The sequence below is a fragment of the Sander lucioperca genome, chromosome 12 (assembly GCF_008315115.2).
Source record: "Sander lucioperca isolate FBNREF2018 chromosome 12, SLUC_FBN_1.2, whole genome shotgun sequence".
NCBI classification, from domain to species: Eukaryota; Metazoa; Chordata; class Actinopteri; order Perciformes; family Percidae; genus Sander; species Sander lucioperca.
This window is the reverse complement of record NC_050184.1, coordinates 9,752,140-9,767,327: the sequence shown is the minus strand read 5'-3', so window position 1 is coordinate 9,767,327 and position 15,188 is coordinate 9,752,140. Positions and strand designations below refer to the sequence as shown.

At 41.4% G+C, this 15,188-nt stretch overlaps 1 protein-coding gene across 3 annotated transcripts; it reads left to right on the top strand.

Moving 5' to 3' along the window:
- The first annotated feature begins 451 nt into the window (after nucleotides 1–451).
- ifrd2 (interferon-related developmental regulator 2) lies at nucleotides 452–15,090 on the top strand. 3 transcript variants are annotated; one of them, XM_036008288.1, is made up of 14 exons: nucleotides 452–1,035; nucleotides 2,164–2,214; nucleotides 7,638–7,754; nucleotides 7,954–8,038; nucleotides 8,248–8,372; nucleotides 8,842–8,999; nucleotides 9,838–9,891; nucleotides 11,071–11,249; nucleotides 11,455–11,563; nucleotides 11,747–11,881; nucleotides 12,037–12,165; nucleotides 13,007–13,099; nucleotides 13,334–13,441; nucleotides 13,472–15,090. In XM_036008288.1, the coding sequence occupies exons 1-13, from the start codon at nucleotides 993–995 to the stop codon at nucleotides 13,412–13,414; spliced, it is 1,359 nt and encodes a 452-aa protein (XP_035864181.1). In that variant the 5' UTR covers nucleotides 452–992; the 3' UTR covers nucleotides 13,415–13,441; nucleotides 13,472–15,090. The 3 variants fall into 3 exon arrangements, with proteins under 3 accessions (XP_035864181.1, XP_031142384.1, XP_031142385.1); XM_031286524.2 differs by having other exon boundaries at nucleotides 13,334–15,090; XM_031286525.2 differs by lacking the exon at nucleotides 2,164–2,214 and having other exon boundaries at nucleotides 454–1,035; nucleotides 13,334–15,090.
- Nucleotides 15,091–15,188: the final 98 nt, after the last annotated feature.

Sequence of the window (15,188 nt, the reverse complement as noted above, 5' to 3'; positions counted from 1 at the left end):
TATACTGTAGGTTAGGGTATGTGTTTATTATTATTATTATATTGTTTTTTGTGTGTTATCTTTTCGGGAATTAAATTGTAAGTCTATTGTCTGATCTACACTTCGGTGCAGAAGGTGCACGGTAGTGCATCAATGAGCTGGATGCCAACCGCCGTAAAACACGAAGAAGAAGAAGAAGATCCATCATCGTCCAGGGGGCGAAATTTTTTTTGCAGGATGGTAGGGGAAGACTCATGAATATTCATTAGGGAACTCATCCCTGAATGGATAGTACTCGTTGCCTGCTCTGGTTGGGTTGGTTAGGTTTGGGCAAGAGGAGGGTTATGTTTAGGCAAGAGGATTGGGATTGGTTATGGTTAAGATGTCAGGGCGAGCCAATCAGGGATGAGTCTTCCCCTACCATCCTGCAACAAAAAAAAAACTCGCGTCCAGGGTTGGTTAGAAAACGGAAACGGGGGATGCTAAGAGAGCTAACTTGGCAACCCCAGCTGCCGGTTGTTTGTTCAGGAGTAGAGAGGAAGATGGTGGACTTGGTAACAACAGCGTGCTCAGAACTCCGTCCCAAACAATTTAGAAAATGCTTAATATCTCAACCTGGAATTAGATATAGATTACCGGGGGACAATCATAGATAATACATTGTGAAAACCGTTGAATACAGTGACTTTTTCGCCACCGAACAACTCTTTATTCCAAGATTAAAGAAAGCGGGGAGTTGCTGACCCACCAGGGGGTTGCTGCTCGTAAAGGACGCTAATCAACGTTAGCCGAAGTGTCAACAAAAGTGTGAGAGAAGGTGTAATTTACCCAGCTGTCAAGATAAACCACGGATACCATTCAGCCCTCTGCTGCTGCTGCCTAGACACCAACTGTCAAATCTGTGAGGAGCGGACTTAACACGTTACCTGACAGTTGGGCTGAAAGTAGGCTAACTTTAGCTAGCTAACCTCAGCTAGCTTTGTTGTGAACTGTGGATCAAAGCGGTACTCAAAATGCCACGGAGTAAAAAGGGGAAACGTGGCTCCAGCAAGCCGGGTAAGTATAGTAGTAGCGACCATGCTAACTCACCATCCAGCTTCTGACATGAAACTAGCAGGAATGCAATGACTGAATATGGCAGTTAAGATAATAATAAACTCTATTTAGGACGAAAATGTTAATAATGTTACACGCTGTAAAGCTTGATCGTCACTTTTCGCGTTGAGCCAGGCTAATAGCGGTAGCAGTTTGGGTATCTTTGCTACAGTATATACGGTATGAATGATCCAACAGTGAAACAGCTTGTTGCTCCTCTAACTTTAGCTAACGTTACTATGGTTTTCCCGTCTGCCATGTGGCTTATAATTAGTGCCGCAGCTTAACATTGCCGTCTGCATGTGTTTGTAACATTTATGTTTAAGCCACTCGTTTTAATTAGTCTATATATGTGTAGAATCATAAAAGAAGTGCCCTATAAAGTGTGATTTATTTTATGGTAAACTAATGATTTCTGCTAGCGTTCAGGACCCTGATTTGCTAAAGCTACACTTGTAGGGTTAAGGTTAACCACATGTTATTTTTAGCAGCAATGCTATATGCCATTTAAAACGGGTAGGTGAAACTGTGTTGAAGAGGATCAGCACGTGCAACGGGGTCTTTTAGTGCATTCACTCATGATTTGCGTTTGTTTAAGTGCAGGTAAAGTTGATGCTCGTGGGTCACAGCTACACGTTTTAATCATTGTACTAGTAGTGCGGACCATGATGCATGTGCCTATAGGCGTTACAGCCCCCTCACGTTGTATGGAGTAGGTCGCCTGGAAAACGCACACGTGCCAGCGCGAGACACACACACACACACACACACACGGGCTGGTGAACAAAATAAATTGACAAATAGGAGTATTGAGCCTGGTGTTTCCATTGTATTTGCACATCTTAGTAAATGTTATGCTAACGAACTTTAAGGCTACTGAGTAGTGCAGTGCTGGTAATTGTGCATCAGTATTTTGTAATGTATTATGAATGGGAAAATGGAGCTCACTTGTGATCCTTTCTTCTCCCTCATGGTCATTCCTGCATTTTTACCTATCTTTCCCATTCATTCATGGATCCGTTCACCATTCTTCCTTAAATCTAAACGCCCTATATTTTATCCACCCATTCATCCTTACGTCATCTCCAGGCTCTCTACGTCAGGAGGTTCTGCAGCTGTCGGCTAAAGCCTCACTGAAAGGTAACTCCTCTGATGTTCGGACCCCCCCCCCGCTTCGTGTCCAACTCAAGGCTTGTCCAAAAGCTCGTAAACCTCAGTGCAGTGCATGCAGTAAACCCACCAGTCTCTTTAATGCTAAACTCAGTTTTTTCCAGCTGCACTGACATTTGTTTAACTTGTCCTCCCTCATAGATTACCTGCCCAGGCTGGTAATTGTATTGACAGACTGGTTGACTTCACCACAGCCTCTTGGATTTGCAGCAGTGGCATTAAAATCACTTTGAGTTTCTTCAGTCATCATGCATGTCACGCTTGAACACCATGAGTTAATGCCCCACCGTAATGCTGAGTTTGATGGCTGTTTGAAAGACGAACAGCACAGGGGTCTCATTTATAAACGTGGCGTACACACAAAACGGGGCTGAAAATGTTCGTACGCCACTTCCCACGCAAAGGTTGTGATTTATAAAAAAACAAACTTGACGGGAGAATGTGCGGTCCTCCACGCAAACTCTGACCCATGCGTACGCACGTTTTGGAGACAATGGGAATTGGCAACGCAGATGGAGATGGCCTGACTGCATGGAATACAGGATAGCATCAAATACCCTACAATTAGATAACTGCAGAACACAGTGTAAATAACTAAATATCTGTCTTTAATAATGTGCATATATCATCAAATGTCAAAGTCTGGAAATACAGCCGTTAAGCTCTCGCGCAATCGTTACCGTAAATGTCCTCGTTATCGGTCCGAACTTTAATACTGTTCGTGACAAAACCTGCATGAAGAAAAGTGTGTTTGCCTATTACACTTTCGTCTTCAAATTGTATCTCGGGGTTGGGGATACCACTAGTTGATGCTGTGATTTTTGGCAAGGTGTTAACAATCACAATATGTTGTAAACACATAAATGCTGCGGTGAACCAGTGCGTAATGCTGCATGATGGCACTGCTGGCCCTGCAGGAGGACTACGCTAATGGAAGAATCAGGAGAGAAAGAGGATTCAGGGACCATGACGATGACTGGCTAATATGCCGATATAAATTCACTAAAGCTGCGCTCTTTGATCTCTGTACTGAATTGGGACCAGTAGAGAGGGCAACGCGCCAATAAAGTCTCCTCTTTATCCACTTTAATACATCATAGATTATTCATATTTTGTATAATTAATATAAATATGCAAAGTAACTAAAGCTATAAAAAAATAAGTAAAATGTATAATAGGCAAGTAGGAGAAAATGAAAATACCCAAAAAAGTACGGCATTGTTGTAAAATGTTAGTTTATAGCACTTGAATAAGAAATTCATGTTGTTTAGTTTAAAACACTCTAAAGGAAATGTTCAATTATAGTGTGATTAAAAGTCACTATTTACATTATTTACAGTACTTGATTTACAGCTGATTTGTAAAAAGGTAGCCTACACAACCTTATTTAACAGTAATTTAGTTTTACTGCGAACCGTCACAGGAAGTGCTTTTATTTTGAAGTAGGCTACACGGAAGTTGTCTGTTGTGTAGCCTACTCTTGCTAGCTTACTGAGATGCAACATGTCCGTCAGGCTCCAGTTGTTCACTTGCTTGTTTGTAAAACTGCAACATATTGAACAGTAAATGGTCACAGTAAAAAACAAGCGTTTTTGGTCGTCATTCGAAGCCATTCCACTACAGGCAGAGTTACTCTCTACGGCTGATAAAATGCAATGATATTTACGTGTAGCAAGCCTCAACATTAATTCCCGACATGTTTATATCTGTCAGCCGCTGACGTACCGTCACCTGTTGGGACATACATGTGTCCGTACCGTCTCTGGTTCTGACCACGGGAACAGAAACAGGACAGCTCACTTCAACGCAGTGTAATAACTCCTGAAAATAATATCCATCTCGCAAATGTATCTGTCTGCAGTCATCTCAACCATCGAATACAGCGACAGGAAAATAATACGGCTTTTTTTTTTTTCCTGTGAAGAAATGTGTCGCGGTGTTGGTGAATTCTTAAAAAAAAACAATGCACCACTAAATGTTGCGTTAAAATGCATTGTTACTCGCGTTACTGAGACTGTAACGAGTATAATATTACCGAAATTTAATTAGTAATGCGTTATATTACTGCGTTACAGCAAAAAGGAATACATTACTGTAATTGCGTTACTTTTGTAACGCGTTACTCCCAACACTGTTTATAAAGGGAACATTGCTTGTAGATGTGCGTACGCACGGTTTTATAAATCAGAATTTTTTGGGGCGTATGCCATTTTTGGCTTTTGGCCGTACGTACACTTTTAGTAAGGATCTTACGCACAGTTTTATAAATGAGACCCCAGGACTGTAATGAAAGTGTATCAACATGTGACCTTCTCATCCACCCAACCTGTTCACTTACAACTGGCTGCTAACATCTACTTTGCCTAAGTGTGCTCCCATCGTGCCAATAATTTGGTTGAAATCTCTCCGACTATCCAATCACTTTTTCTGAGCTGACACCAGAACAGTTTGGATTGTGGCAGTCACCGCTTCCTAAAGTGTGACTTCTCTCTCTCTCTCTCTCTCTCTCTCTCTCTCTCTCTCTCTCTCTCTCTCTCTCTCTCTCTCATACTGTATGTGATGTTATGTCAGTGTACTTTTTATTACTCTTCGTCGCTTTCCCGTCCCTCATTGCCTTACTGCTGCCATGTGTTTATTTTTTTTATTACTTGTACAAACAATGTTAATGTATTGGTTGAGAGTTAAAATCTATAACATTCTACAAATATCTACATACAGCAGATTTGACAGGATCCAATGCCACGTTTGTTCAGTTGTAGAGAGGAAATAGCTTGTAGTGAGAACACAGGTTAATTTAGGCTTTCAGCTTGTACCACAAGGCCATAGGGGACTCGAATAAGCTCCCACCCGTTTGTCTTGGACTTGTGATTTGTCTGTCCGCAGATCCTCTTCCTCAGGGACTGACTGCTGGTGCTGTTTGAGTGATTGCTATCTAAGCATAAAGTAGCAAAGTGGAGACGAGCGAAAGTGAAAGAGGAGGGGGTTCAAGTTCTGTCGATGGGTCTCCTGCATCTGCAGTTGCCATGCTATCTTTTGACTGGCTGTAGCTAAATTAGAGGAGGTTGACTGACTCGCAGCACTTCAACGCTAGTGTTGACGAACTGACCGAAGAGCCGGTTAATTAACCCGAGTAGTGTCACTGAACCGGGAGAATGAACCGACTCACTCCTGTTTTATTAGCTCATTCGTGCCAGCAGCGCTTCGCTCAGGCTGAGTGCGATCGGTGTATGCTCCGTTGTGTAGGCACCGAAATCCACGTTGCTATTCGGTCCGGTAGATACTGGAATTTTCATCTCGTGATGAAAAAGTAGAGACTATTGTAGACGAAAATGAAGAGAGATTTTATGCAAAACATTTTAGTCTCGTCTTTTTTCGTCAAAAATAATGCATGTTAATTTAGTCTTAGCGTTTTTGGACATTGGTGCAGTCTCATCATCGTCTCGTCTTAGTCATGTAAAAAAAGGTTGTTGACGAACATATTTCTAGTTAATTAGTTCTAGTTAATTTCGTCTCGTCTGACGAAATTAACACTACAGTACAGTTTTGGCTTGAGCAATTATCCAGCTGTTAATCATTAAGCTTAACTGTAAAATATTTCACAAACGGCAGCCAACCGTAACGTTTACTGTCAAAGCTACAGTGCCCAAACAAGTTTAATACATTTTACTGCTACTGTCTCTATTTCCCCCACAATAGCAATTTTAGAAGAATACAGAAGAGCCTTTAAATAATAGTCTGGCACATAGTGGTGATTTTGTCAGCCACAGCAAAAAAATCAGCAGCTTGTGGCTAAAGATAACTTCCTCCCCGAATGGTTTTGTTTTGTAAAGAAAATGCAGAATAGCAAGTCAGAGGGTCTGCTCAGTTTACACATTCTGATCTCAAATATAGTCCTGCATTCGGTTTACTCATTTAGCTGCGTTTGTATTCTTTTCTGGAATTTTCTTACTACCTGAGCACAGGTGGAAACAGCTGAATGATAGCAGTTGTCATATTTACTGAATATTTGTGGTAGGCATTGGGCTTGTACATAAAGCAGAGTGGAGTAACAGAACTTGATGCTATTGCAGGTAGTCCACGATTTAATGTGTTTTTTTCATCGAGAAAGTAACTCACAACTACAACTTACATGTTGCATTGCTACAACTCTAAAAGTGACCTTTGGGTTACCTCGTCTGTCCTGGTTGACCTGAACATGAAAACACACGCACACACAGACAGTCTGACCATTCTGGATCATACACACTGAATGAATGAATACATGACTGGCCACTCTGGTCTACAGTAATCCTACCAACAGTAGAAAGTCCTGAGCCAGCAGGAACCTGAGGGTTAGCTTAGCTTAGCCTGCCTGGCTCTTCCACCCTGAAACCGTAAAACACTAATAACCGCCTGGTACCAATGCCATTTGCCATTCATTCCTGTGTCTGGGTCTGTGTGTTTAGTGTGTCTCTATATAAGATGAACTCTACTGGTGTACAGTTACTGACAAAGACGGACAGCTGAGCAGAGTAAAGCCTACAGTCAGCTTCCCTTAACCTGCTATTAGTCACCGCTGGCAAAATGGCCTCAAGTCAAATTCTGATTCATTTTAATAGTGTGCTTTATTTCACTTGCACAGTTAACCAGCTGCCACTTTGACCACACTTTACAATATTCTGAGATCATAACTGGCTGTTAAAAACGCTTTCTGTCCAGACATTGCACTATGCAAGTGCATCCAACAAAACGCCTCAAAATTAACATAGAATTGAAGTAACAATCTTTTAATGAAAAGAGATGTTATGTATGTTAAAACAGTAGATAGATGAGACATTGCACTTCTGGATATTGCATATTGTTGAGTTGGCAACAAAGCAACATTTTGGACAATAAAGGGAGGAAATGCCTGTTACTGCCCCAACAACATTGTGGTTTTTTTCTTTTGGAAACTTTTAAATCTATTTTGACCTAGTGTTGTTCATCATTTCCTCTTCCTACAAGCTTTTTTTTTGTACTCTGTCATAACAACCACTAGTAGTGAGCTAGTAGTCAGTCCTCATCATGCCTGTCTGTCTGTCACGATAGAGATGCTCAATGTTCTCCAGATCAGCTGATTCTAAATTGCCTTTCACCCAGTCTTAAAATGGCATTCAGACTTGCGTTTGTTAACTCATATCATGATTCAGGGGTGACTCATCCACATTTGCTTCCTTGACATAACTCAAAAGTCAGAGCTTATGTGTTAACTGAGATTCCAAGTGTGAGTTTTGAATTTTTATAAATATTTCTCCATGTAAATTTAACACTACCCTTTGTCTCTCCTTTCCCACCTCTGTCTTTATACCCCCTGCCCCCTCCTTCATTATTCCCTCGGCTCACTATTTCCCCATCTGTCTTTTTTCTTTCTCTAGGTATTAAAAATGGGGTGAAAGGCGAGTCAGGGGCCAGTGATGATGAGCTGACGTCTGATATTCTCAGCCACTGTAGCAGTGCCAGTGAAAGTACCTCTGTGCTGGAAGAGGGCACAGGTTTGTACATACACATGCTTTTTAGAATCCTGTTTATCGTGGATAATAGACACGCTACTGCTTACATACACCAAAGGAAATTAATGCAGCCAATGATTTTTGGGGTGTGACAGTAAAGCTTGCATGAGTTTCCCCTAAACTAAAGCTTTAAAGTTCCATACAACAAAATCCTGTGTGTGTGTTGACTGTCCAAACACAGGAGGGGAGCAGGTGGATGAGCAGACTGCCCAGGAGGAAACGGAAGATAAACTCAAGCAGTGTATAGACAACCTAATGGATAAGAGGTAAGGTTATGTTTTTTTTTTTTGCTTTTGCCCAGTCACTATCAATAATGACAATAGGAAATGTCAGGAATATCCAGGAAGTGAACTGTGCAACACCAGGCCGTAATTGATATTACAGGAAGTGATGTTACAAAAAATCGTCCCATTAACCCCAACCTTTGTCCCCTTCTTGCTCCTTGTCTCTGTTTGTGTGTGTCTCTCTCTCTCAGCACTAAGACGCGTCTAGCAGGTCTCGAGTCGTTGCGACAGGCCTTCTGCTCCAGAGTGCTCTACGACTTCCTGACAGAGAGACGCCTCACTATCAGCGACTGCCTGGAAAGAAGCCTTAAAAAAGGTAAGACGAAATAGGGGTGTGTGTGATTGAGTTGACGAAACAAAGTTGCATTCCACTATGCTGTTCAAAGGGGATGAAATACCTACATTGTTTTCACATGCACTAACACGCACACGCGGCAGGACCGGATATCAAAACAAAGAACAGAGAAGATCCGATTACAAACCCACACAGACGCTGACTTCATTCTCTGTTTAGGACGTCAGTATGTCTCCACTATATCTTTACATAAAAAATATTAGTTTGCTGCTATATTAATGCGCTAAATATCGAGTACAGCCCCATTTTAAATATAGACTTGTTTAGGACACCTGTATATTTTGTTTAAATTCACACAGGGATCATTACAATTTTGTCTTACCTCAACTGCTAGTACAGAAAACATTTCATCCTCTGTTTCCCAAAGTGGAGCAGAAAACGGTCAATAACAACTGCAGTTAAACAAATAAAAACTCTATTTGCCCTCCAGGCAGCGTGGAGGAGCAGGCAGCAGCGGCCACAGTCTTCACCCTGCTCTGTATCCAGCTGGGGGGTGGAGACGAGGCAGAGGAGGGCTTCAAGTTGCTTCGCCCCATCTTCACCGCCATTCTGATTGACAACAGTGCCAGCATAGCAGCCCGCCAGAGTGTGAGTAGTCACATATAAACCTGCAAAACTGTGGATATGGAATTATCTGTCTCTTACAGCAACTCCTGAAAATAAATTACTAGAACAGAATTAAGCATGACAGCTCGGACTTGTCCATGTGTAAATCGATCAAAAACAAGTCGCATGGACTGCAGCATAAAACTCAGTCAGAAACATGACGAGAAAAGTTCCAGAGCAACAACAACGCACCCAAAAACAGCTGGTTCAGCCAAGAGTTCATTGAGTGCAACTTCTGAAATCCACCCAGCTGACCTCACTCTCACCTCAAATGTTGTACAATAGTCTAGTTGATCATAGCTGCTCAGAGATTCAGTTTTAAGGTGGACTATCCTCTAAGGAGATTCTCCCAGCCTGTCAAGAATGTAGCTGAGATATTCTAAATGGCAATATCGACTATTTTCTGCCCACTGTGTCAACTTTGGAAACGAACAGAAGACATAAAAACGTAACACTAGACAGTGCCATTAACAGCAGGCTTACATGGGGCGCACACTCTAGTGGGTGAGCTAGAGGTCGCCCCATGTACACAAAATATATAGTCATTTTTCTTTTTTGTTGCCAGCTGTTGTCAAACCCAGGTTATTTATCACTGTAGAGTTTTTCTGCACAGAGAACATTAACAAACCAGGACAGAATAACCGTTTTAGGGTTGACAAGGTTATTTAAAAATAAAATTGCATTAGGATCATGGTCGCAACTCTATTGCAATGGTGATCTGTCTTTTTAACATTTGCAAACCTCAAGTTTGCATCAGGGGAATTACAGCTTCCCTCTGTCTGCCTGGTTATTTGACTTTTATTGCATGTGTCTCCATCAGTGTGCCAGAGCTTTGGGGCTGTGCTGTTATGTCTCTACCGCTGAAGAAGGAGAGGTAAGAACAACTTGCTCTCGAAGGCTAAAACTTATAATTCTTTCAAGGGGGTATAGGAAAATATTGGCACCACAAAGAATACTTGACTGTTTGACCTCTGCACCTAATGTATAAACCAAAATATATCAAACAACAAAAGCCAGATACAATGTTATCAAATGTGGCCCTTGGTCCAAGGGAACGTAAAAACGAATCGCTATTTATACCACTAAAAAGGCTCAAAATATCACCAAACTTCAACGGTAGCATAATGAGGGTCCCTAAATGTTAACCGAAGCATTGAGAACTTTGTAAGTGTACAGACAGTTTATTGAAAAGATAGTTTATAAAGACACTCGCGTTCATGTTTACATGTCACCGCTGTCTTGGAAACCAGTCATGACTTGCAGCTGGCGATGCAAACTAAAATCAAAAGCAATGTGCTCAATATATCTGAAATAATCGCACTCTGCATAACTTGTCTAGTGTACTTAATGGATAACTGTCCATCTGGTCCCTCCGGTCTGGGTCGCCGAAAAAGTTTCAAGTACAGCCCTGTTTATCAGAAAGGGGAAATCTGTACAAAACACTGCGTCTCTTGGGCATCGCGACGCAACAGGTCCCTCTCCGTGCAACACAGACACTCCTGTTCGGTGGCCATAGCTTCACAATGTCCGCAGGTACACCACCAGTTTCCCGAAGTACGAGGCTATGTTGCGGCATTGACTACCGGTAGCTCTCTCTCTCTCGTAGCCCTTTCACGGAGCTTCCGCAGCTCTTCGTTCAATAAACTGTCTGTACACTTACAGAGTTCTCAATGCTTCGGTTAACATGTAGGGACCCTCATTCTGCTACCGTTGAAGTTTGGTGATATTTTGAGCCTTTTTAGTGGTATAAATAGCAATTTGTTTTTACGTTCCCTGTGCCCCGAATACTAGCGTTGTAAGCTAATCGGCGGTCCGCACTAGCGTCTTGCAAGCTAAAAACTCATAGCATGAAAACATGTCCCAGTGAGCGACAGAGTGGGTACACATCTGTTAATAACCCCTAGGTTTGATTTGCGCCAGAATTGTCCTTTTTAAATCGTGACATGGCAACAGCTTAATAATAGTTGTATTTAACAGTATGGCTTTCTCATTCCACATTACATTTTCTCTCCCTTTCCCCCCTCAACCCCCCCACACACTAAATCCCCCCCAGGACTTGATCAAGTCTTTGGCGCTTCTGGAGAGCGTGTTCATGTCTTCCTACCCCAACAGAGACGGAACGCTGCCCACACCCAAACCTGGCAGTCCAGGCCTCCACAGCGCCGCCCTGCAGGCCTGGTCGCTGCTGGTCACCCTCTGTCCTACATCTAGACTGACTGTGCTGCTTGACCTGTGAGTGAAACAAACTCTGTATTTAAAATAAAAAATAAATGAAGGCATCAGTGTGGACTAAAAAGTATAGTAATCCTTCCGCTTAGTTCTGTTAAGCTTCATTGGCGTGACATTTAGATGATCATGTTGCCAAAGTAAAAAGTAATAAACAGTGACTAATAGTGTAACCAACAGTGATTCTCTCCTTCTGTCGCCCTCCCTGTAGTCACCTCCCCAAACTGCAGGCGTGTCTGCAGAGCAGTGACGTCAACTACAGGATAGCAGTGGGAGAGACCATCGCCCTGCTGGTGGAGCTGGGACGAGATATAGACGAGGTACACACACACACACACACACACACACACACACACACACACACACACACCCCCACGGGAGCAGACACATAAACAAATGCTGTGTATGCTGATTTTACCATTATACTCATATCTACAGTTTTAGTTTTTTTCTGGTTTTATTATCATATTTCTGTGCTACAATAATGTCACTTGTGTGTGTAGGAATTTGAAGTGGAGGACAATGAAGGTCTGTCTCAATGTCTAAAGAGTTTAGCCACAGATGGCAACAAGCACCGAGCCAAGAATGACCGGCGGAAACAGCGCTCCATTTTCAGAGAGGTGCTACATTACATAGAGGTATGTTTTATTGCTGCAACGATGCTATTTGTAATTTATGATTGTACTTCTATTATTAGTGAATCAGTCTCTGAACTATTGGTCTCTTGCATTTTCGAGTTTTGCATATCTGCCTTGGCTTTGACTTTGTTATTTGCCTTTTTCTTCTCGTGCAGAACGAGGACTTCACCGAGGAGAAGATCCGGTTTGGAATGGAGAGCGTCTACATCGACAGCTGGATGAGGAGAAGAATCTACGATGCCTTCAAAGAGATCCTGGAGTCCGGAGTCAGACACCATCTACAGGTCAGGAAACACACTGAAGCCAGCATAGTCCAAAGAAATAGTTTGGTGTGTTCTCTCAGGAATTTTGTTCAGATGTGACCCAGTAGTGCTTTGATTGCCGCCGTCTACGTGAGAAGGTGAAAAGCAGTTGTTTTTGCACAGCCTCGTTCACGGCCCGCTCATTTTGTCACTTCAGCAGTGTCATGTCATTGTTGTGCCACATATTTTTTGCTTCTATAGAGTATTACCAATTTTTGTGTCTTAAGTTGTGACTGCGCTCACATCTGCCATTGAACAAACACCTGAGGTTGAGTAAGAATACTGGTATTTGCCTGCAGAGCCAATTTCAGCAGCAGGTTGTAGGCCCGCCATGTAATTTTGTGTGGAGTGCAATGTCAACACACAAACACACACAATAAACACACCTACACATGTAACACGTGTGTGGGCGAATCCCACTGCCTCGCTATTAGATTTGTATAAATAAGTTAAGCAACAATAAGAGATCCAGCATTTTAGCAAAAGGGCACTTACATACTGCAAAATGTAACCAATAAAAAGGCACATTAAAAAGGAAATGCTAACTAAGGTCCTTGGTCGGCAGATGAGTTTACGCTTTAGCTAACTGAATTTCAATTTAATTCTCCATATTTTAGATGTTGAAGGTGAATAGTTGATTTCCAAAGCTGTCATGTGTACACATTTCACATCCAGCTTGATCCACTCATTGGTTTTCCCACAATTTTGTTTTAATGTTGGAAGGTCTTGCCATAACATAAACACAAAACGGTAAAACCACTACTTTATGACATTGATGTCCACAACCCATTTTGTTAATGTGTGTGTGTGTGTGTGTGTGTAGTTCAACCCACTACTGAGAGACATCTTTGGCCTCGGCCCTCCACTCATCCTGGATGCTACTGTCAAAGGCAACAAGATCTCTCGATTTGAGAAGGTAACAGCATCACTTCTGTGCTTGAATCTTAACCCGCACACCGGAACAATCTGATCTTGGAGTGTGTATGTGATTGCATTTTTCATTACTTTTCTCCCTGTCTTGCATTTAAGCTGCATCCTTGTTTAGCTTAAGGTGCCACAAAATAAAAAAAGGCATTCGGTGTAATTAGAGTTGATTAGTTTGTGCAGAAGGAATATTGTTGCATTAATCTGTTTATCTTTTTTTCAACAGCATCTTTTCAACTCTGCTGCCTTTAAGGCCAGGACTAAACAGAGGAACAAAGTCCGGGACAAACGGGCTGATGTCATGTGAGAGAATGACGGGGATGGAGTGAATGCATGAGTATACAAGGAACTCCTTGGGCTGTATTGAGATGGATACAAAATGATGCCTTCAGCGTTTCAGCTGTCCGATGCACAAGACTCAACAAACTCTAAACAGGGCTTTTTTCCTTTGTGCACTTCACCTGGAAAAACTATTAGTCCAGATTCAAGATGCCCAACAATTATAAAATTTGGCCCCCACAGGAAAAGGCAATTTACTGTTCCTCCTCGCAGGTATTTGCTTTTATCAGTGAATTGCAGCAATTGCTCACGGTATTACAAATGCCTGCTCTGAGGCTTCATAGTGGATATGAACTGTAAAACAATGCTAAACCTTTTTTTACGTGGGATTGAAACAACTTCATTGTACAGGAGAGTAAAAGAAATGCGATCTTCAGATACCAAAATTATCTTTTTTATTAATTTTATCAATAGAAATACAGAGAAAGTAATAGTATTAAGTGTCATGGTAAGACTCCCAACATCTTGAAGCTTTATGGTACATTTGAGATCTGTGGAAGCCGTCCATGTTACGGTCACTGAAACCCTCTTTGGTGCTGATGGGTATTGTTTCTGATACTCAGCTTGAACTGCTGCCTGGTGGCTTGACAGATCAGTCAAGTCTTTTTTTAAATCCTAATTATTGACTTCAGTTTCCACATAAAGCTGCTTTTCCTGGACATAATCAGTCCCGGTTAGTCTCTGAAGTTTAATGTTAGATCAACTTCTGTAACACAAAGCCAAAAAGAGCCACATCAATATTCCAGAAAAACTCTTCTCCACTCTGAGCTAAATAGTCCTCGTTATTCCCTCGTCATCTGTTTTTTCACCCAGAGTGGCTACTTCCAACTGCCAAACCAGAAACTGACTTTACAAACAATGCAACCTAAAAGAAAATGTGTGTGGTGTTTTTGTGAGAGTGTTTTTAATTGAATTTTAGTTAACATCATGAAATAAAACGCATAAACAAGAAGATGCCTAATTTTAAAAATCAAATTAAAGAGGTAATATTGTCATCTTTGTATTACTATGTTTTTGAAAGGAAAAATATGTTTTAACCATTTCTGGTGGATAATTGTATTTTACCTTCTAATTTATTAAAAGAACAGTACTGTGTGATTTTTAGGAAACTTAAAAATGCTAAGAACTGTTTACAGACACAATGATGGGATACCGATAACAAGAAGAATTTCTATTTTTATTTTTTTTTCATGTATATTTTTAACTTCGGGTTGGTGGGTCATACAATCTATCCATTTGCATGTACTGCAGATAGACTGTACATAGGGATTTATGGTAAGCTGTGTACTTGAATCATGAGATGCATTTAAAGGATTTTCCCTCTGATGAGCAGTGAATACATACAGGCCACTAACCAGAGCTGCTGATCAGAAGCTTGCTGGTGTTGTTGTAATGGTCAGGTGTTATTGATTATATTAAATTTAAAAAGCACATTTCACAGTTGCCTGGGAATTTCAATACCTTAGTGAAAACCTGTCATCAACTTTCACAGTTTCTATTGTTGAACCAGGTTTGAACCCCTTGCATGAAGTGCAGCAACTGGCCTGTCTTATTACAGCTTTGCTAAACTGTCTCATCAGCGGTTCTGGTGTTATGGCACAGGGACAGAAGATGGATCAAATGAAATAAAGATTGTTTAAGCGTTTTCTTTGTGTCTTTTGTAATTCAAAAAAATAGGTCCTGGAAAGACTAAATTTTGGGGAACAAGGAATCATTTGGGAAAATAAATATTAGACATTGTG

Bases quoted from the DNA above. Each gene is read 5' to 3' on its own strand.
- ifrd2 (XM_036008288.1), top strand. From the start codon at position 993: ATGCCACGGAGTAAAAAGGGGAAACGTGGCTCCAGCAAGCCGG. The intron at 11,250-11,454 runs GTGAGTGAAACA...CCCTCCCTGTAG, and splicing joins CTGACTGTGCTGCTTGACCT to TCACCTCCCCAAACTGCAGG. The intron at 11,882-12,036 runs GTATGTTTTATT...CTTCTCGTGCAG, and splicing joins AGGTGCTACATTACATAGAG to AACGAGGACTTCACCGAGGA.